The 21,958-nt window shown below is 45.2% G+C and overlaps 1 protein-coding gene and 1 non-coding gene across 4 annotated transcripts in view; both read left to right on the top strand.

Moving 5' to 3' along the window:
- Nucleotides 1-6,100: 6,100 nt before the first annotated feature.
- GASK1A (golgi associated kinase 1A) overlaps nt 6,101-21,958 on the top strand; it is a 90,679-nt gene continuing 74,821 nt past the window's right edge. For 2 of the 3 annotated variants that reach the window (XM_060402118.1, XM_042235894.1), the window contains exon 1: nt 21,245-21,366. Coding sequence is in view for 1 of the 3 variants with exons in the window: in XM_042235894.1 (XP_042091828.1) it covers nt 21,271-21,366 (96 nt within the window). In the remaining 2 variants the exon portion in view is untranslated. Of the gene's footprint in view, nt 7,977-10,761; nt 11,342-11,839; nt 12,007-21,244; nt 21,367-21,958 lie in introns of those variants that run through there. The other variant, XM_042235896.2, reaches the window with a different exon arrangement.
- Nucleotides 15,600-15,672, top strand: TRNAG-ACC (transfer RNA glycine (anticodon ACC)). The gene has a single exon. It is a non-coding gene; the product is annotated as a tRNA-Gly (tRNA).

Consider the following 21,958-nt stretch of genomic DNA (forward strand, 5'->3'; position numbering starts at 1 on the left):
ATCGCTATGAACAAAGCTAGTGGAGGTGATGGAATTCCAGTTGAGCTATTTCAAATCCTGAAAGATGATGCTGTGAAAGTGCTACACTCAATATGTCAGCAAATTTGGAAAACTTAGCAGTGGCCACAGGACTGGAAATGGTCAGTTTTCATTCTAATCCCAAAGAAAGGCAATGCCAAAGAATGCTCAGACTACTGCACAATTGCACTCAATCTCACACGCTAGCAAAGTAATGCTCAAAATTCTCCAAGCCAGGCTTCAACAGTATATGAACTGTGAACTTCCAGCTGTTCAAGCTGGATTTAGAAAAGGCAGAGGAATTAGAGACCAAATTGCCTACATCTGCTGGATCATCGAAAAAACAAGAGAGTTCCAGAAAAACATCTACTTCTTTATTGACTATGCCAAAGCCTTTGACTGTGTAGATCACAATAAACTGTGGAAAATTCTGAAAGAGGTGGGAGTACCAGACCACCTGACCTGCCTCCTGAGAAATCTGTATGCAGATCAGGAAGGAACAGTTAGAACCAGACATGGAACAACAAACTGGTTCCAAATGGGCAAAGGAGTACATCAAGGCTGTATATTGTCACCCTGCTTATTTAACTTATATGCAGAGTACATCATGAGAAATGCTGGGCTGGATGAAGCACAAGCTGGAATCAAGATTGCCGGGAGAAATATCAATAACCTCAGATACTCAGCTGATACCACCCTTATGGCAGAAAATGAAGAAGAACTAAAGAGCCTCTTGATAAAAGTGAAAGCGGAGAGTGAAAAAGTTGGCTTAAAGTTCAACATTCAGAAAACAAAGATCATGGCATCTGGTCCGATCACTTCATGGCAAATAGATGGGCAAACAGTGGAAACAGTGACAGACTTTATTTTGGGGGGCTCCAAAATCACTGCAGATGGTGACTGCAGCCATGAAATTAAAAGATGCTTACTCCTTGGAAGAAAAGTTATCACCAACCTAGACAGCATATTAAAAAGCAGAGATATTACTTTTCCAACAAAGGTCCGTCTAGTCAAAGCTTTGGTTTCTCCAGTAGTCATGTATGGATGTGAGAATTGGGCTATAAAGAAAGCTGAGTGCCGCAGAATTGGTGCTTTTGAACTGTGGTGTTGAAGAAGACTCTTGAGAGTTCTTGGACAGCAAGGAGATCCAACCAGTCCATCCTAAAGGAAATCAGTCCTGAATATCCATTGGAAGGACTGATGCTGAAGCTGAGACTCCAATACTTTGGCCACCTGATGCGAAGAACTGACTCATTCGAAAAGACCCTGATCCTGGGAAAGACTGAGGGCAGGAGGAGAAGGGGAGAACAGAGGATGAGATGGTTGAATGGCATCACTGATTTAATTGACATGTGTTTGAGTAGACTCCAGGAGTAGCTGATGGACAGGGAAGCCTGGTTTATTGCAGTCCATGGGGTCGCAAAGAGTCGGATATGACTGAGCGACTTAACTAAACTGAACTGGGAGGATTGACGACCTGCAGAGGTGTCCTCCGCGCTCGCTAGAGGGACCTCGGCCTGGGCTGGAAGGCCGATGACGCATTTCCGCTGCCCCGCCCTGCGCCTAATAGCGACTTTAGGTCGGTGCTTTGGGGGTGCTCAGTCTGGAGGCACTCTATGGCAGTAAATCTGGGAGCTTGGGTCTCTGTCTTGTTCATGGCCCTGTGCTGATCATGTCTCTTGCCACCATGACCGTTTACATTTTTACCATTTAAGATTTTTACCATTTTTATATTAGGAATTTACCATGAGCCAGGAATTAAGTGAACTGCTTGACATCTGTTATGCAGTCTAGTTGCCATGACCCACTTCATGGATCTCTAGAACCACCTTCTCATTCAGAGAATTGCCTAGAAGAACTCAGAGGACTTGGCCTATAGTTTTACTCATAACTGAAATTTATTACAGTGGTGTATTAAAAAGGTACATAGCCAAATCATCAGGGGAAAAGACACACATGGAGTCTGCAAGAATCTATGTACAAGCTTCCTAGTGCTTTCCTGAGAGAAGGATTTACAAGAGAAATTAGAAAATACCTTGAGATGAATGAAAATGAAAACCAAAGGTTACAGCATATAGTGAAATTAGTACTCAGATGAAAAATTACAGATGTAATTAGATTTGGGCAATTATAGATAATTGTAGGGATCTCTTGGTAGCTCAGCTGGTTAAGAATCCACCTGCCATGAAGAAGACCCCAGTTTGATTCCTGGGTCGAGAAGATTCCCCTGGAGAAGGGATAGGCTTCCCACTCCAGTATTCTTGGACTTCCCTGGTGGCTCAGCTGGTAAAGAATCTGCCTGTAATGTGGGAGACCTGGGTTCGCTCCCTGGGTCAGGAAGATCTCCTGGAGAAGGGAAAGGCTGCCTATTCCAGTATTCTGGCCTGGAGAATTCCATGGACTGTATAATTCATGAGGTCAGAAAGAGTGATCAGGAATTTACAAGGTGATAATGCTAATGTGGTCTTGGCATGGCTCGCACGTCAGATGGTGGTAGATGGTCTTGGGTGCTATACATTATATAAGAAAGGAACTTCTTAGCTAACTAGGGATGAGCTGTAGCATATAGTGTGAGAAGACGTGGGAAGGATTGGGGAAAAGGTCAAGTGATTGTTCCAGAGACTGAGTGTAATGATCCTATGGCTGTGGGAGGAGAGAAATAGTCCTGGTTTGTAAGACAAAAACACCCTAGACTGTGGAAAGTCAGGAGCAGAGGCAGAGATAATTAATCTAGCTTAGCTTTTGTCTGTAAAATATCTGGCCAATTTAACCCAGGCTTTTGCCGCTACCCTCAATTTGACTACTGGCCAGATCTTGGTTTAAAAGTTCTCAGAATCCTCCCAACAGCCAGACTCCAGGAAGGAACAGCCTCATCAAAAAACAGCAGAACAGAATTAACTTTCTAGACATTGACATAGTTCCCTTTAGCTTTATGTTACTGTTGGAGTCTCTTGTACATTTTCCTCAGATCACTGATTTTCTTAAATTCTCTAGCATGAATGATGATGGACAATTGTATTGCCCTGGATTTCTCACTGGCCAGTTTAGCTGAGGTATGTGCCATTGCCAGTTTTTCTTGCCCCACATGGATTAATGACACATTTAGTTCTGGATGTGGAGCCTCACCATGGTCTTTTCTACAGTGAGCCTCGTTATACTACTGTGAATCACAATCACTGTCACTCTTGTCCAATGCTGCCTAAGACAAATGGAATATATCTGGCCCAATTCTCTTTCAGTACAATGAATTAGAGTATTTGGTGACCTACGTGGTGACATGCTTCTGAGAATTCTTTATGTGTTAGAAGTAAGGAGTTAGGAACTGCCCTGGTGGTCCAGTGGGTAAGTATCCATGCTTCCAATGCAGGGGGTGTGGGTTTGATCTCTGATCGGGGAACTAAAATTGCACATGTTGCATGGCAAAAAGTTAAGAGGTAAAGTTGTAGGAGAATTGCCTCTACCATGGTATTCTGGCAGTATCACTCATATCTATTGGATTGGCCAATATATAGGCCATGCAGGCAAAGCCTTGAACTATAGCTAATCTGAGTCTTGGCAGATTACCTTGTGATCCTTCCAGAACAAAAGAGGATCTTTACAAGCTTTTCAGGCCATCTCCCACTTCTGTCTCTATCCCTGTGGGAGGCTGTTATGAGACAGTTTCTCACTGCCTCCCAGATAAGTAATGAGACTTTCTCTCCCATTCTTCTCTGGTTTAACTGCAGACTATAACACTGTAACTAATTTCCAATAGTCATGTACAGTTGTGAGAGCTGAACCATAAAGAAGGCAGAGCACTGAAGAACTGATGCTTTTGAACTGTGGTGCTGGAGAAGCCTCTTGAGAGTCCCTTGAATAGCAAGGATATCAATCCAGTCAATCCTAAAGGAAACCAACCCTGAAAACTCATTGAAAGTTCTGATGCTGAAGCTCCAATACTTTGGCCACCTGGTGTGGACAGCTGGCTGGGAAGGACTGAAGGTAGAGGGAGAAGAGGGCGACAGAGGATGAGATGGTTGAATGGCATCACTGGACATGAACTTGGGCAAACTCTGGGAGATGGTCGGGGACAGGGAGGCCCGGAGTGGTGCAGTTCGTAGGGGTCAGACATAACTTGGCGACTGAACAACAACAATATAACACTGTTAAGCTGCAGCCTAAAATTGACTCCTCAGCAAGGTGTATCCCACAACCCATGTTGCAGTCATCCAGCCCCCTTTTGTCTTTGTGTCATTGTTTTTGGTGTGTGGGACAAGGACCTGGGGGATTGGATGTTTGCCTACTCTTCCTTTTGCTGTCTTTGTAATTAATACATTATATGAATCTCAGAATGACAGATTATGTTTACTGGTCAAATCAGTTAGGACTTGGCCTTGACCTTGCCTGCTGCCCTGTGTTTGACAGAAGAATAATAGAGTAAAGCTATGGGATTAAATGTGATAGACTCTTCCTTGCCTCTTTAGTTTTCTAAAAAAAATATGAACCAAATACTGATCATAGCCATAGATACCTCTTTTCAGGTGGACCATAACTTGGTAAATCAGGTATTTGAGGGCTCCTTATTCTGAGCTACAATGCCCACAATTGTTTGGTCACCAGTTCAGTTTTCTCCAGCTGGTCCTGAGGAAAATCATGGGGTGAACATATATCAGATTGTTGTATGTTCACCCTTCACAGTGATCTTCCCCAAGTTAAGAGGCTTTGCTTCCTTCTCAGTACCTGCAGACTATCAGCTATTGTCCTTTTATGAGTTACTCCAGTATCCTCTTAGAAACAAACCAACCAACCAATAAACCTAGGAGTTCATATGAGGGCTTCTTTGTAACTTTCCATAGGTATGGCATCTGTAAGCTCCAGTATCTGAGGTACCTGAACCTGATTTTGAATTCCTGTGAAGCAGACATCTTCCTAATTTGTTCAACCTAGAGACTGAATATACAAATGGACAATGGCCAGACCATATAGAAAAATAGAACTTTGACTCTCAATCTGCAGCAACCTGTCCAGAAAACCAACACACTATTAGCAATAATCAATCCAAGAGGTCAAACTGCTGTCTGTAGCAATCAGTCCAGGAAGCCAAAGTAACCCCCGTAGTAATCATCCCTAAACAGCCAGAGTCTGAATAATGCCTCCCAACCAATCACATAAGATGCTTTGCTTCTGCTGCTAAGTTGCTTCAGTCGTGTCCGACTCTGTGCGACTCCATAGACGGCAGCCCACCAGGCTCCACCATCCCTGGGATTCTCCAGGCAAGAACACTGGAGTGGGTTGCCATTTCCTTCTCCAGTGCATGAAAGTGAAAAGTGAAAGTGAAGTCGCTCAGTTGTGTCCGACTCTTCATGATGCCATGGACTGCAGCCCACCAGTCTCCTCCATCCATGGGATTTTCCAGGCAAGAGTTCTGGAGTGGGATGCCATTGCCTTCTAGTAAGGCCTTATACTTAGAATCTTTAATCAGCACATACTTGAAGCCTTCCTTTTTTCCTGCTATCAAACTTTCCACTTCTCTGCCAAATGCAGGTATGGCGGCTGATCTTTGAATAAATAGACATTGCTTGTTCTCATCTCTGAGGTTTTCCTTTATTTCCACAACTTTCTTTAAAAGCTTAGCTTCCTGGCATACTCTGTGACCGTAGGTAAGTCATTTCCTCTTTTTGGGCCTTACTTCAACTGAAAAACTGATTCAACAGTTAATCATCCTTTTATTCAACAGACATTCTATGGCACTTGAAGAAATTGGGTCCTAAGAAGTGCTAGATTTGGGGCAGATACTAGAGACACGAAGGTGAGCATATCCAGGACACAGTAGGATATGTGAACAGGCCTAATCAAGGGAAGTGTGGGCTATCTTGTATCAGCATCTATCCTGCAAAGGTGCAATGAGGTGGAGAAGTGGGAAGGAAAGGGCCAGGGAAGAATTCTACAGCATCAGTGTCTCTGGGAGAGCTGGGCCCCTCTCCTCTCCTACTGCCCACGGCGGAGGACCACAGAGTCGTGGAGCCCTCCACAGTCCTAGAGAAGCTGGAATGGCAGGAGTGTGCCGGACTCCACCTCTCGCGAGCAGAGATCTGGCCAACACAGAACGTGGAGAGCTGTGCATGGGGCTGGCGGGGGAGTGAGGCCGGCGTCTTCCCAGGTCCGCTCCCAGGCCGATGGCTGGTATGTCAGTCTCGAGCGGTTCTGGAGCCTTCCTCCCAGACACCCGGCCGCCCCCGGTCTGACTCGGCGAGCGGCTGGTGGCCCTGGGAACTGGGACCCGTTTCAGCCCAGCGCTCAACCTGCTGCTGGGACAGCCCACGTTGTCAAAGGTGAGCCGATGCCAGGAAGCTGCCTGTAGAACCAGATGAGGGGCGGAAAGCAGGCAGTGCAGTGACGGAGAAATTGGGATACAGTCCTGAGTGGAGGGACCCGAGGAACAGGCAGGGGCAGAGTGGATCCGTCATCCCCCAGGCTTGTGGCGGCAGGGGAAGCAGGTACACAGGCCTGAGCCAGTGCTGGGTTAGAGGTGTCCACAGACCGCTGTGTGCAGCGATGAACGGCCAGAACTTCCACGACTGGTTTTACAGAGCTGGTTTTGTTTGAGGTAGGTCTTGAGATGAACGGGCTTTCCTGGTGGCTCAGATGATAAAGAATCTGCCTGCAGTGCAGAAAACCTGGGTTTGATCCCTGGGTTGGGAAGATCCCCTGGAGAAGGGAATGACTGCCTGCCCACTCCAGTATTCTTGCCTGGAGAATCTCCATGGACTGAGGAGCCTGGCCGGCTACAGTCCAGAGGGTCACAAAGAATCGGACACGGCTAAGCCACTAACACTTTGACTTAACACTTAGATGAACACAAGGGAGGATCTGGATCTTCAGGCAGGGTTGGGGGCTGGGGGCTGGGGGCTGCAGGTCTAAGGGCACAGAGCTGGACAAGGAAAAAGTCTGGGTTCAGAACCAAGTGGTGACAGGATCCGGCCTGAGGGTGGTCATGCAGGAAAGGACCCTTGGGAAGTCAGCTGGGTCCCTGAACGGTGACTGGAATTGTCTGCACAGCAGAGGACTTGGACTTTTTTGGGTAGGCAAAGGTAAGCCAGCCGAAGTCTTTGAGTGTGTTAGGGAGTATATCGGGTGGGAATGTGCAGGGAGTAGTCACAGCTGGGCTCTGTCCTTTTGAGTCAAGCCTCTCCAGCAGCCTGATTGTCTGAGGTGTCCCTAGCTGCTTCTTGGGCTGCTGGAAGTGACTTGGAGGGAGGGAAGAGTGAGAGTCCCTCACGGGGCAGAGGACTGGCAGGAGTGAGGGTGACAGGCAGTGTGTATGGCAGGGGAGAGCAGAGAGCCAGGCGGGCCTGAGTTCTTTCTCAGAACTCTGTAACCTGGGGAGAGTTAACCTCTGAGCCTCAGATTCTCTTCCATAAAATGGATCTGATACCCTCCTCAAAGGCTGTGAAACATACTCAAAGTAGTATTTGTATAGTGCTTGGCACAGGCTCGATCAATCATGGTTGCTCTTGTTATCAAAGGTGGTGACGTCTGAAGGAACAGGACACGTGGTGGAGAAAGGATGGCTCCCAGAGCTCATGTGGGGATGAAAAGGGAAAACTTGCAGAGGCTCATGAAGAAGAGGAGAGAATGTTTGCCAAAGTGAAAATGAAGAGACGTGAGAAGATTGGTGGCTGATCCCTTGTATCTTTATAAGTAGGGGGCAAAAATCTGCTGAGAGTTTCCTTCAACATTCAGAATCCAGAAACTCAGTGGGCAACCCCTCCAGTACCTCTTAGTGCCTCGTCTACCCTGACTCCAGGCCCGGGTCCTCAGACTGTCCTATGGCATATAAACATGTCGTTTCAGGAGTCAATGACCCTTGAGGACATGGTCATCTACTTCTCTGAGAATGAATGGACCACTGGCTTCTATTCAGAGGGCCCTGTACAGGGAGGTGATGCTGGAGAATTATGGGGCTGTGGCTTCCCTGGGTAAGGATCTTTCCCTTTGGACTCTGCCTCTACCCTTTTGGATTTCTTGGCTCCTTCCTCAAAAGCTCAGTAGTCTTTGGTAACTAACCCTCAGCTGAGTGGCACCTTCAGGCTCCTGGACTCTTAATGACACAACCTTAGTGGTAGCTGTGAAGCAGGAAGTCCTGGCATCCATCTGGGTCTCATATAGGACATCCCTACCCCTGGCTAAGAGCTTCTGACCTTCTAATCCATGTGCTGTGGGTACAACAGATGAAGAGACGGTTCCTGGTGCCCCTCTGAGTCCTCAGTTTCCCGCACCTCAGTTTGGGAGATGCAGCCCAATAGCAAGCATCCTCATGCAGACATCTGAACTCGAGAGCTCTAGAGAGGGAGGGCCCAGTTTCTCGATGAGGGAAGTCATCTCTTTGCTCACTCACGCTGTTGTCGAGCATCCCTTCCTCTCTGCTTCCTGACCTTCAGGAGTCTCCGGGCCCCTCTCACCTGAGTACTTCTGCCCCTTTCCCTGGATTTTCTTTTCTTGTTCCCCCTAGTAATTTCCCTTCTTTCCCCTCCCACCCCTGAAGATAGGCCTGGGAGGAGCCCTGGGGTTGCTCTGTGTCACCCTGCTTACCTGCCTGTCCCGATTCCTTCCTGATGGGCAGCGTGTCCATTTCCTACACCGGCTCTGATTTTGCAGCTGGAGTGAGGGGGAACACCCTGGAGCTTGGCTCCTCGGGAAGGTCTGAATGGAGAGAGCCCGAGGGGCATCTTCCTAGGTGAGTGAGGACACGTGCCGGTCATCTGAGCAGTTCGCTTGTCTTGATCTTTAAGTTGTGCTGGGTATGTGTTCTCTTAACTTACTGCTGTAGACACCTGTGGGATTCCTTGTTTTCCTCTGTGTTCCTATGGTTTTCCGTCTTCTTGAGTCCTTGCTTCATTCATCCTGGCTCCTCTCTGTGCCATCTGCATGCATCTGACCACCATTTATCTTTACTCCCTGACTACTTTTCTGTTTGCTTTCTGATCTGAGGTGCCCCCCCTTTTTTTTAACTATCCTGGCCTGCTTATAATCTTCCAGCCGAAGATTCTGACTGTCCTTTGAGGGTAGCATGGCCATTTTTATCATTAGAAATCAAGCAGTCTAAATAACCCTAAGCCAGATAGTTCCTATTCCTCAGGGATTTCTGGCAGGAAAGCCCTGGCATTTGTCTAGGCCCAACACAGGGCTTCCCTGCTCCTGATTTCCTACTAAGAACTATGTCCTTTTATTGCCTCCGTAGGCCCGCTTCATCTTCTTTCCACAGAAGCTGTTCCGTGGACACAGTGTGACTTGAGCTGTGCTCTCCAATTTTGCATTCTCACAGTTCCTTGCTGTGTCTGGAAGTCTTTCCATGTTAGGAGACCCTTGATTGCAAGTAATAGCCCAGTTCAAACTGGGTTAAATAATAAAGAGGAATTTATTGTTTTGTGTGATTGGGAAGTCCATAGATTTTGATCAGAATTTCAGTCTCTGCCCCTCTGTCTCCTCATATGTTAGTTTCTCTCCAGTCTGGCTCCTCTCAGGGCTGTAAGGTGATTGGTAGTGTAACCAGGACTGTGCTTCTTCGCACCCAGGGGGAGGAACAGTTGCAGGCCTTCCTTAGGCTCTAACCCTGGTGGGTCACAGTCCACGTGTTGCTCTATTCACCATCTTAAGTCTTATGCCGGCTCTAAATTGGTCCCGTAGCCAGGGGGATGCTGTGCACTGATTGACTTGGCCTGGACTGCTGGTCCCTGAATGGGTCTCTCATCTAGTGAGTCAGATGGGAGAGCCTGCTTGGCTTATCTCAGTGGGCGCCTATGCCAGAAGCTGGAGTTGGGATTGCTCCCACCCAAAGGGCCTGGCTGCTCCCTAGTCGGGGAGGGGGAGGAGAATGGATGTAGGGAGGGAACCGCAGTGTCCTCTAGATTCTCTCAGGATCTCAGTACCTGTTCTCGCCACCACTCAAGGGAATTTCCCATCTCTGCTTTAGACAGAAAGCTAACAGCGAGGTTATTCCTTGAGCAAAACCTGAACTCCCTGACCTGCAGCAGGCCTTCTTGGAGCTCATGTTCCTACTCAGTTTCCCTTGGAAATTGTAGAATTGGTCTACAGTTCTGCAGGCTTGGATGGGAGTTACAAAGAGACAGAGCTTAACTAATTCTGAAGAATTTATTAGAGTGGACCTTTGTAAATATGTGCTTTACATATTTTTATCATTAGAGTTTTATTCTTAGGTGTTTATCATTAGAGTTAGAAGTGACTTCTGGAAACGGCTGAGTGAGGCTATGAGGACATTTTTATGGATGCCATAGAAAGACTCATTGTTGACCCTTATAAAAAGAGAAGGCTATGATGGATAGGAAGGAAGGGAAGTAAGAGATGGTGATTTCCCAACACAGCCTCAGGAGCAGCTCTTTGAAATTCTATCCTATCAGGATACTTTTCCATATGAATTGGCTTTCAGCTCCTAGAGGCAGGTGCAGAGACCTTAGTCTTGCCTATTTCTTCTTAACATTTTAAAATGAGTGACAGGTTTTTGTATTTTGGTGAACTGATGGAATCCCAGCTTCCCTGAACCTCTCTCTCCTGTCCTTTATATTCTTATTACTCTCAAATTTCAGGTCATCTGTGTTACCAGTCTTTCCCCAACCTTCATTCTCCCCTCCTGCTTAGACACAGGGGTGGCACTTGAGAAAAATGGACCTATTAATACTGCTTGATGACTTTAGTCGCTCTGTCATGGGTACTGATGACATTTGCAGCTCTGTTTTCTTCTTTCAGAGCGGGTGTTGAAGAGTGAGAAAGAACATTTTATCCTGAAGGAGAGCATTCACGAGCAGGCACAGGACCACATGTTGCTATTGAGTGGACCCCAGTTCTGTAGCTCCCAGGAATTCTGGTTTGGAAAAACGTGTGAAGAGGAGAAAAGCACTGTTGGGAGATGGCCTGACTGCCCTAAATAGGGCAAGTGTGGAGAACACTACACGTGACATCACAGCAGTGATTGTCAAAGATGAGATGATCTTAGTAGAAGAGCGTTCAGAGGATGCGGATGTTAACACCCACCTTGTACATCAGAAAAGCCTAAGTGAAGAGGCATTCTATATACGTGAAGAATGTGGCAAGTGTTTGGATCAAAAGGAAGACTTTGATCAACATCAAAGAATTCATAATGGACAGAAGGTCTATGGATGTAAGGAATATGGGAAGAATTTCAGTTTTAGATCACATTGCATTGTACATCAGAGGATTCACACTGGGATGAAACCATGCCTATGTCAAGAATGTGCTAAAGCCTTTGGTTGGAAGTCAAACCTGATTCAACACCGAAGAATTCACACAAGAGAGAAATCCTTTGAATGTAAGGAATGTGGGAAGGGCTTTATTCAGAACACAAGCCATACACAGTGTCAGGTATACGGCTTCACACCAGGGAGAAGCCATGTACCTGTAAGAGATGTGGGGATAGTTTTACTTGGAACCCAGTCCTTCTTCAACTTCAGAGAATTCACACTAGGGAGAAACTTTATGAATGTAAGGGCTTTGAAAAAGGCTTCATGTGGAACTCGGGTCTTGCTCGGCACCCATGGGTCCACATTGGAGAGAAGCCTCATGAATGTATTAACTGTGGGGAAAGCTTTATTTGCAAGGCACATCTCACTTGTTATCAGAGAATCCATACTAGGGAAAGAACCTAGACATGTAACAACTGTGGGAAAGCCTTCAGTTAGAATTCTGTTTTGATTACGTATCAGAGGGGCCATGCTGGAGAGAAACCGTATAACCATCAGACTTCTCACCTTCTTGAACAGTAGAGAATGCGTAATGGTGATATTTGTTTATAATTCTTATGCTGCAGGAACCCCAACCACAAGATGAAATGATGGCCCACAGTTTGTTGGACTGCAACAACCAGTATTATCTCGCCCTTTCTGAGTGAATACCCTGTACTCCAGCAAGACTGGTCTTCCTGTTCAGCCATATTCATACTAGGCAACGTTTAGTTGAGCACCTACTCTGTGTCAGGTACTGTGCTAACTGTTTTACACACATTCCTTACTTTTTAAAAATCCTGTAATGTAGGTATTCTTATCCTCATTTTATAAATGAGAAATATGAAAGAGGTTATAATACTCAAGTCCAGTCAGCTAGTAAACTTTAGAGTTGAGATTGGAACCAGGCCCAGTTGACTCTAAATCTACTATTCTTTGTGCACATTTCTAGTCTTGCCTGTTTTTACTTCTCAAGTTTCCCTGGGCTAAAAGGCTCCCTTCCTTATCTAAGACCCAGCTCCTTCCATTGAACAGACCTCTTTTCCTCTTCTAATGGTAGTCAGTGCCCCCCAAGTTGGTAGTTAATTATGTGCTGTCTTATATTTTTCTAATAGCTTCATGTTTGTTAGTCCAGCTATAAACGGCTCTCTGGAGCATGGCATTTCTTTCTGTTTTTCAAATTTTGAAGCGTATTTACTTTTGACTAGATATAACATGCTCATGATAAAAAAAAAAAAATTGAAATGGTTCAAATGTTCCTTGTCATTCCTGTCTCTCAGTCCTCCTCAGAGACAATACGTTATTTCTGTGCCTTTCTGGGTACACACACACAAAGTATTTATTAATACTGCTTTCTGTAAGTCTACCCCACTTAAAACTGTATTTGATATGAGGATATTGCTGTTATATTGCCAACTCCAGGACCTTCTCTTCCTCAGAAGTTGTGAGCCTCCTTGAGGCCCCTGAGGTGACTTAAGGAAAGCAGTGGGGATGGTCGGGGTCCTGCAGTCTTGGGAGACCTGATTGCCCTTGTGTTATGAGAGAGTACTCTGGGACTGGGAAAATGTAAATAAAGTGAAATATTTTTTTCATAAAAATTTGTATAGTTGCAACCCCTGTCACTGCACCACTCTCCTAATTCTCTCCTCATCTGTCCCCTTCTCATTGCCATCATACCCACATCCTGAAGTCAGCTGTGGGGCCATCGAAAGGAGGTAGAAATGGTCACTCTCTGATCAGGGTTCGCACTCTGTTGGGTATCCTCAGTCAGCCAGCAGTGGAAATATAAACAAGTAACTTGGCGTCAGGGTCACAAATGCCCTGCAGAGGTCCAGGATCAAAGACGAATGCTAGGAATGCTTAGATTCTCTGCAGCAAGTAAGGGGTCAGTGAAGGATTCCAAAATTAACTGTGCTTGATATTGAGTGTATAAGGTAAGACAATATTTTTAAAAGATGTTAAAATATTAACTGTGAAGAAATGCAGGATATTAATGAATGGCATGAACCATCTTAAAAGATCAGATAACCAAAGGCCCGATTCAGAGAAGCAGAATGCTGGACAACACAGATGAAACATCCATTCCAGATTCTCTACCTTTAGAGCCATTCTCCAGACTGCAGTTTGCTCCACTGCTATTTAGAATCCCACTTTTATAAACTCTCAACCAGTGAAAAGAATTTGTTAAAGGAGCAAGGAAGAGAAACCAGAGCCCTCCTTGGATGAGACTTCTGCTTTCTGAAAAGCACAAACACACTGATAACTCCAGAACTTGGCCTAACATTGTCCAGCTAGAGAACCTCTAATACGCAGTAAACATTTTGTACTACACAGAACCAGGAAATGGAAATGAGTAATGTGAACAAGTGTTTTGGGCAAGTTGTTTATTAAGCATGTATTACCAAGCAACTGCCTGTATGCAAACCACCATGTGAGGTGCTGCCAAGGAATGAGAAGTCAGACCTGCACCCTGCCTTCCTGGAATATTAACCTAGTGAGGATTAAAGGGACCAACCGAGAAAAATCAAGTGAACCAAATCATTAAAGGTTGCCAAGTGCTGTGAAGAGAATGAACAAGATCAGAAAGGGGAGGCCCTCTTTCTAAAGATGCTCACAGAAGGCCTGTCCTAAGAGTAATATCAATGCTAAGACTTGAAGGATGAGAAAGAACCTCTTATATCAAGAACAGGAAGAATGGATAGAGGGAAGAGCTGTGCAGACTACCTGATGTGTGAGGAGTTTGGCATATTCAAGAAGACAGGGTTTTAGCAAAATGATCAGGGCATGTGTGGCACCAGTTGGGATTATAGAGCTCGATGGGCCAGATCATTCAATTTCATCCTAAGTGAGAAGAGGTCACTGAAGGGTTTTCAATGGAGAGATGACATGTTTGATTCCTATTATAAGATGATGGTGAACTTCTGGCTACTGAGAGAAAATGGGTTCTAAGGGGACCAAAGTGGAAGTAGAGAGCATGTTGGAAGCTGCCAGCAGCCCAAGTTGGAGATGATGGTGGCCTGGAGAGGGTGGTGACAATGGAAATGGAAGTGGAGTGAAGAGATATTTTGGGAAGAAAATCAGTGAACTGCTAATGGATTAGATGCAAGGATAATGGACAGCGAGGAGTCAGGGGGTAGCTTCCTGGCTTGAATAGCTGAGTTAGTGGTGCCATTTACTGGAATGAGAATAGGTCTGGAATGGAAAAATCTAAAACTCTATTTAATATTAACATTTGTACTATATGTGAGATGTGCAATTAGAAATTTCAAGTAGATGGTTTTATATATGGACTGAAGCTCTGGATGGTCATACCTCAGTTCAGTTCAGTCATTCAGTCATGTCCGACCGCATGGATTGCAGCACGCCAGGCCTCCCTGTCCATCACCAACTCCTGGAGTGTACTCAAACTCATGTCCATTGAGTTGGTGATGCCATCCAACCATCTCATCCTCTGTCGACCCCTTCTCCTCCTGCCTTCAATCTTTTCCAACAACAGGGTCTTTTCCAGTGAGTCAACTCTTTGCATGAGGTGGCCAAAGTATTGGAGCTTCAGCTTCAGCATCAGTCCTTCCAGTGAATATTCAGGGCTGATTTCCTTTAGGATGGACTGGTTTGATCTCCTTGCAGTCCAAGTGATTCTCAAGAGTCTTCTCCAACACCACAGTTCAAAAGCATCAATTCTTTGGTGCTCAGCATTCTTCATAGTCCAACTCTCACATCCATGCATGACTACTGGAAAAACCAAAGCTTTGACTAGACGGACCTTTGTTGACAAAGTAATATCTCTGCTTTTTAATATGCTGTCTAGGTTGGTCATAGCTTTTCTTCCAAGGAGTAAGCATCTTTTAATTTCATGGCTGCAGTCATCATCTGCAGTGATTTTGGAGCCCCCCAAAATAAGATCTGTCACTGTTTCCACTGTTTCCCCATCTATTTGCCATGAAGTGATGGTCATACCTGGAGCTGTACATTTGGGAGTGGTCAAAGGAGCAGAAGGTATTTGAAGCTATGGGAAGAAATGAATAAAATCTCCTAGAGCTGCACTATTTAATACTGTAGCCACTAGCTATATATAGGTATTAAATTAAAAATTTAGGTCCTTAGGCACAACAGCCAGATTTCCAGCACACAGTAACTGTATGTGGCAGTTGGCTACCTTATTAAATGGTGTAGGTGTAGAACATTTTCGTTATTGCAGAAAGGTCTGTTGGACGGTACTGCCCCCAGAGAGAGTACAGCAAAATATGAGGACCCAGGATGAAGTCTTAAGGAATAAGACTCAATATTTAGGGAATCAGACGGGTGGAAGCACCAGGAATAAATGCTAAGAAAGAGCAATCAGGGACTTCCCTGATGGTCTAGTGGCTACGACTCTGTGCTACCAACGCAGGGGACCCAGGTTCAATCCCTGGCCAGGGAACTAGATCCCACGTGCTGCAACTAAGAGTTTGCATGCTGCAGTGGACCTCCAAACAAATAAGTGTTTAAAAGAAAAGAGCAGTTAGTGAGCAATTGGCAACATTACCTGTGGATACTTTATGCAAGCAACAGCTGTAATAAGGTTGACTTTCCAACTAGGACTACAGAGATTGTTAAAATCCTAAATATTCAAAAGCTCCCAGAGTGAAGTTGATACATATTGTTAGATGAGGTCAGTACCTCAAGCTGGAGGAGAGAGAGGATGAATATGAATAAGAACCCATGGAAATGGAACAGTTGGGACTTCCAGAAGAGCATCATGGAAGTGGATGAACAACCCTAGAAACTGAAAGATGGAAATGTACGTAGCAGAGCGATGGAATGACAAGACAGATTTTAGAAGCGTCACAATGAGAGAATGAGCAAAACATGGCAAAAGATAGGTGTTCCAGGAGGATTAAGAAATAGCACGTGGAGCTAGATGGCCCCTACCAAGAGAATTCCTAACTGGTCTTTTCCTTACCCGAGGCCCAGAGGCAAGCTCTTGGAAACCCTGAGCTGATAAAGTTTCCATAGTCTGCGATGAAGGATTTGTAACATGGAAGACCTTTCAATTTGTAGTGACAATGCACACATCTCAAAGTCAGAAGTGGGATAAAATTAATACGGTTGTGCCTTGGTGTCCATGGGGGATTGATTCCAGGACACCTCCCACCAAGAGACACAAAAATCCACACATGTTCAAGTCCCTTATATACAATGTCATGGGGGACTTCCCTGGAGGTCCAGTGATTAGGAGTTCCACTGCAGGGGGCACAGGTTTGATCCCTAGTCAGGAAAGTAAGATCCCACAAGCCAAGTGGCATGGCTGATGAAGTAAAAGAAAATACCATGGTTTTGCATATGATTTATGTGCTGCAAACTCAAGTTTTGTTTGGGGAAAGTTGTAAATTTTTTTTTTTTTTTAAGATTTCTGGATCCACCATTGGTTGAATCCACAGATATAAGACTGTACTCAGTTCTTAAATTTTGGAGAAATAGAAAGGGTTTATCTTTAAAAATTGATGATAATTTCTAATAAATTGCAATTAGCAAATATTAAAAACAGTCATTGATTATGGCACAATTTTGTTTTCAAAAATTTCGAAACTGGGACTGGAAAGTGAGGAAATGGAGAAATAGTGAATAGATTTTTTTTTTTTTCACACAGTGAAAATTAGCTGGCCTGCCAGGAGTCTCTTGGCAGAATGAATAATTAAATCCCTCCTGTTTTGCCACTCAGAGCCAGTTACAAAGATGCCTGTGTGAGAAGCTGCTCAGTTGCAAATGTTCGTGTGTTCTCAGTCCTGTCTTCTTTGCAACCCCTGGACTGTGGCTCTCCAGGCTCCTCTTCCATGGAATTTTCCAGGCAAGAACACTGGAGTGGGTTGCCTATTCCTGCTCCAGGGGACCTTCCCGATGCAGGGATCAAATCCGTGTCTCTTGTGTCTCCTGCATTTGCAGGTGGATTCTTTACCACTGAGCCAACCGGGAAGCCCAAGTGTAAATCAGTATCTGCAATTCTGAGCACGTCTCGTGGTTTCGCAGCCAGGGTTCTGTAACATTCACCTTTTATTCGGCTCCCAGCATCCATTCCCCTTTTCTCTGGGAACAGTAACCCAAATGTTTTTGGGGAAAGTATCCTTTCTCATCCTCTCAGCTCAGCTTTGTCTCCACCTTCAGCTTTACCAGTGGATCCTGTTTAGCTTAAGTCCATCAACCTGCCTATCCCCTTGGCAACAGAGCCAGTGAGATCTGAAGAGATATTTACTGGGCTTTCTGAAAGAGAGAGGCTTTTCTTTTTGAGAACAACCACTAGAGATGTTCTCTATCCTCCTTTGTAGGATATGTAGGAAGAAGGTACGAGGCCTGGAATTGTATCCACAACTTTTCTGTTGGGGTGGGAGAAGTCTGGGCTTCCTGGGTCTAGCATATGGATCATGAGGATGAGGCTAATACTAAGAATACAGTGGTGAAATAGACCCTGGGTCCCTGGTGACATCAGTTGAGCCACTAGTCCAAGCTTACCTGACATCGACCTACCTCTCAACTTATTAGTCACGTGAGCCCATAAACATCTTTAGTTAAAGTATGTAGATTTGGGTTTTCTATCATTTGAAAATTGATCATACTGATCCTGGCTTATATTTGAAGGCACTATTTTCTTGGACAGCACCTTAATATCACATTTTCTCTTAGTTGCCACACAAGCTCCTCCTTTGTATTCCATCTCAGTTGCTCGGAGGTTGAGTGTCAAAATAGGTGCCTTTCACACCACAACCTTAATTTCATGAATCCCACGGGAATGATGTTTGTCATATCATAACATACCTTCCAAATTTGATGAAAATCAGCTCTCAATCCCAGATTCTCCAATGGATAACTTCCTCTCTCTTTGAGGTAACTTCCAGGCTCCCCTACCCTACTCGTGTGAATATGGGGCTTCCCATATCAGCTGTGTTTTAAAGTCAGATCATGTGGACTGCCTAGGTGTTTTTCCTGTCTGCTAGAGACTTTGTCTTATTTATTTATTTTTATGTATTTATTTGTCTGCAGTGGGTCTTCATTGCGGCTCTTGGGCTCAGTAGTTTTGGTATGTGGGATATCGGTTCCCTGACCCGGGATCGAACACAGGCCCCCTGCATTGGGAGCACAGAGTCTTATCCACTCGACCACCAGGGAAGTCCTTAGAAACTTTGTTTTATTGGACATCATTCCAACACCAGTTGGAACCAGCTGTTGGAGCTGTGTGTCTGATAGCTCCCCTAGGAGAAGCAACTGATTTCTCCACCTGTCAAACTTCTGAACTGAAAAACCACAGTTTGCATTCTGTATACAGAGGACATTTTGGAGCATACTGTGTCCTGGCCTATATCAAGAGGGCCTCACTGAAACTTGGGGTGCTGTATCTTGAAATTAATATTTTTTTCTGCAGATGTGGCCAGAAGTTAGGTTAACAGATCTGCTAGCTCTGGTTTTAGACTTTAAACTCCATCCTGTTCTTTCTAGTGATTGTGAACAGTATCCCAACTCTGGAAAAACTGAGGCAGGCACAGTGTTCTCCAGGCCCTCTCCAGCATTTATTGCTAGTAGACATGGGGTCGCAAAGAGTCGGACACAGCTGAGCAGCTGAACTGAACTGAACTGAGACAGTCTAAGGATGGCCATTGTGACTGGTGAGATATGACATCTCTTGCTGTCTCTCATTTTTTTCAAAAAATACATTTATTTAGTTGAGTTTTTATGTGTTTATTTAGTCACTTGACTCCTTTAGGCAGTGCTGGGTGTGTTTTGCTGCCCGGGTTTCTCTCTAGTAGTGGCAAGCTGGGGCTCCTCTGTGCTGGGTGGTGGGCAGGCGTTCGTTGTGGTGGCCTCTCTTGTTGGGGAGCCCTGGCTGTAGGGTGCGGGACGGGACTAGTCGTGGGTCTGAGGTTTGTTGATCCCCGGCATATGGCATCTCCCTGTATGAGGAATCGATAGTTTCCCCTGCATGGCAGGTGGATTGTCCAGCAGTCAGCCACCCAGTAAGCCCTCAGTGGTATTCTGACAGTTAGCGTGTTTGAGACTGTTTTCCCGTGTTTGTATATCTCACTAAACCCTGTGAGTCAGTTTACCTGTTGCAGTGGGCTTCAGGCAAGTCTGCGGCCTATGAGTTCCATTCGGTTACCCACCCGCAGAGATGTCTTGAGGGCAGGTGTCATTGACAGAATATTCAGTGCCCCTCAGCACTGGATCTCAGGTTGCAGTTTCGCAGAATGTCCACAAGCGGCAGCACATTGCTTGCCCACCTCGGCTTGCTCGGGCAAGCACAGGCTTAGAGAAAGGTGATTAGAGTGCTGCAAAGAGTATAATCAATCTGATTTCGGTGTTGACCATCTGGTGATGTCCATGTGTAGAGTCTTCTCTTGTGTTGTTGGAAGAGGGTGTTTGCTATGACCAGTGCATTTTCTTGGCAAAACTCTATTAGTCTCTGCCCTGCTTCATTCCGCATTCCAAGGCCAAATTTGCCTGTTACTCCAGGTGTTTCTTGACTTCCTACTTTTGCATTCCAGTCCCCTGTAATTAAAAGGACATCTTTTTGGGTGTTAGTTCTAAAAGGTCTTGTAGGTCTTCATAAAACCGTTCAACTTCAGCTTCTTCAGCGTTACTGGTTGGGGCATAGACTTGGATTACTGTGATATTGAATGGTTTGCCTTGGAGACAACAGAGATCATTCTGTCGTTTTTGAGATTGCATCCAAGTACTGCATTTCGGACTCTCTTGTTGACCATGATGGCTACTCCATTTCTTCTGAGGGATTCCTGCCCGCAGTAGTAGATATAATGGTCATCTGAGTTAAATTCACCCATTCCAGTCCATTTTAGTTCACTGATTCCTAGAATGTCAACGTTCACTCTTGCCATCTCTTGTTTGACCACTTCCAATTTGCCTTGATTCATGGACCTGACATTCCAGGTTCCTATGCAGTATTGCTCTTTACAGCATTGGATCTTGCTTCTATCACCAGTGACATCCACAACTGGGTATTGTTTTTGCTTTGGCTCCATCCCTTCATTCTTTCTGGAGTTATTTCTCCACTGATCTCCAGTAGCATATTGGGCACCTACTGACCTGGGGAGCTCCTCTTTCAGTATCCTATCATTTTGCCTTTTCATACTGTTCATGGGGTTCTCAAGGCAATAATACTGAAGTGGCTTGCCATTCCCTTCTCCAGTGGACCACATTCTGTCAGACCTCTCCACCATGACCCGCCCATCTTGGGTTGCCCCGCAGGCATGGCTTGGTTTCATTGAGTTAGACAAGGCTGTGGTCCTAGTGTGATTAGATTGACTAGTTTTCTGTGAGTATGGTTTCATTGTGTCTGCCCTCTGATGCCCTTTTGCATCACCTACCATCTGACTTGGGTTTCTCTTACCTTGGATGTGGGGTATCTCTTCACAGCTGCTCCAGCAAAGCACAGCCACTGCTCCTTACCTTGGATGAGAGGTATCTCCTTACCACCACCGTTCCTGACCTTCGGATTGATTATATTCTTTGCAGCCAAAGATGGAGAAGCTCTATACAGTCAACAAAAACAAGACCAGTAGCTGACTGTGGCTCAGATCATGAACTCCTTATTACCAAATTCAGACTCAAATTGAAGAAAATAGGGAAAACCGCTAGACCATTCAGGTATGACCTAAATCAAATCCCTTATGTGAAGGGTTAATGCAGCCACAATAGGGAAAGTGGAGAAGTGCCTGCAGACGGGGCTCTCTGCTCGGGCTGAACGTACTTGCAAGTGAGGCGTTCTGCCAAGGAGTCTGGACATAGCCTTGAGTTTGATGGTCCCTTGCAAACGAGGGAACATTCCCTTCTTGTGATAAGAAGAAGGAGGAGGGCTCTGGACAGACTCTGCAGTAAGCAGAAATTTCAGTCCCTTTTGCTGTATGATAACATTTATGCACATGCGCTATACTGAAAAGGCTTGGTCATACAGTCTGGAATTCCGCCCAGGGGGGCTATATAAAAGTGAACCACAAGCTCGCTTGCTTGCGCAGTTCTTTTTCCTCTGGCCAGAATGGTGTCTGTCTTTTGTGTGTGTTGTCTTTGTGTCATTTCACTGGCAATCTCCAACATCTGGAGCCCAACGTGGGGCTCGAGTGAAACCGAAAGGGTGAGTAACCCCGGGGGGATTTTAAATCCATAGCAGGGGAACTTTTGGGAAAATCATGGGGAATTCCTCACCCTAGCAGGGGAACTTTCAGGAAATCATGGGGAATTCCTCATCATTAAGGACACAGTACATGGAGTTAGTCAAAGGACTTCTCCACTCCATAGGCGTTAAGGTCTTGACTCGTCGATTGAGTGAGCTCTTTCGCTTGGTGGAGAAATATTGTCATTGGTTTCAATATCAAACTAAGTTACAGTTAAATTTGAAGGAATGGAAAATAATTCAAAAAGAATTGAGAAAGCAACATCAGAAGGGTAATGTGATTCCTTTGAAGTTATGGACTTTATGTAATGCTGTAACACAGGCTTTGACTTTGCTATCTACTGATAATGAGAGTAAATCTAATGCTTCAATGAAGGAAGAGGCAATTTATGAGGATGTGCCAGACGTTGGTGGGGCTTCTGTGTTGCCTGAAGGCAAGGATACAGGTGAGCCTCCTCCTGTAAATGGTGAAACATCTGATTGTTCAGAATCAGATTCGGAGGCTTCTTCGGTTTCGTCAGAGGAGGGTAAAGAGATTAAAGAAATGACCCAT

The sequence above is a fragment of the Ovis aries genome, chromosome 19, assembly GCF_016772045.2.
Source record: "Ovis aries strain OAR_USU_Benz2616 breed Rambouillet chromosome 19, ARS-UI_Ramb_v3.0, whole genome shotgun sequence".
NCBI classification, from domain to species: Eukaryota; Metazoa; Chordata; class Mammalia; order Artiodactyla; family Bovidae; genus Ovis; species Ovis aries.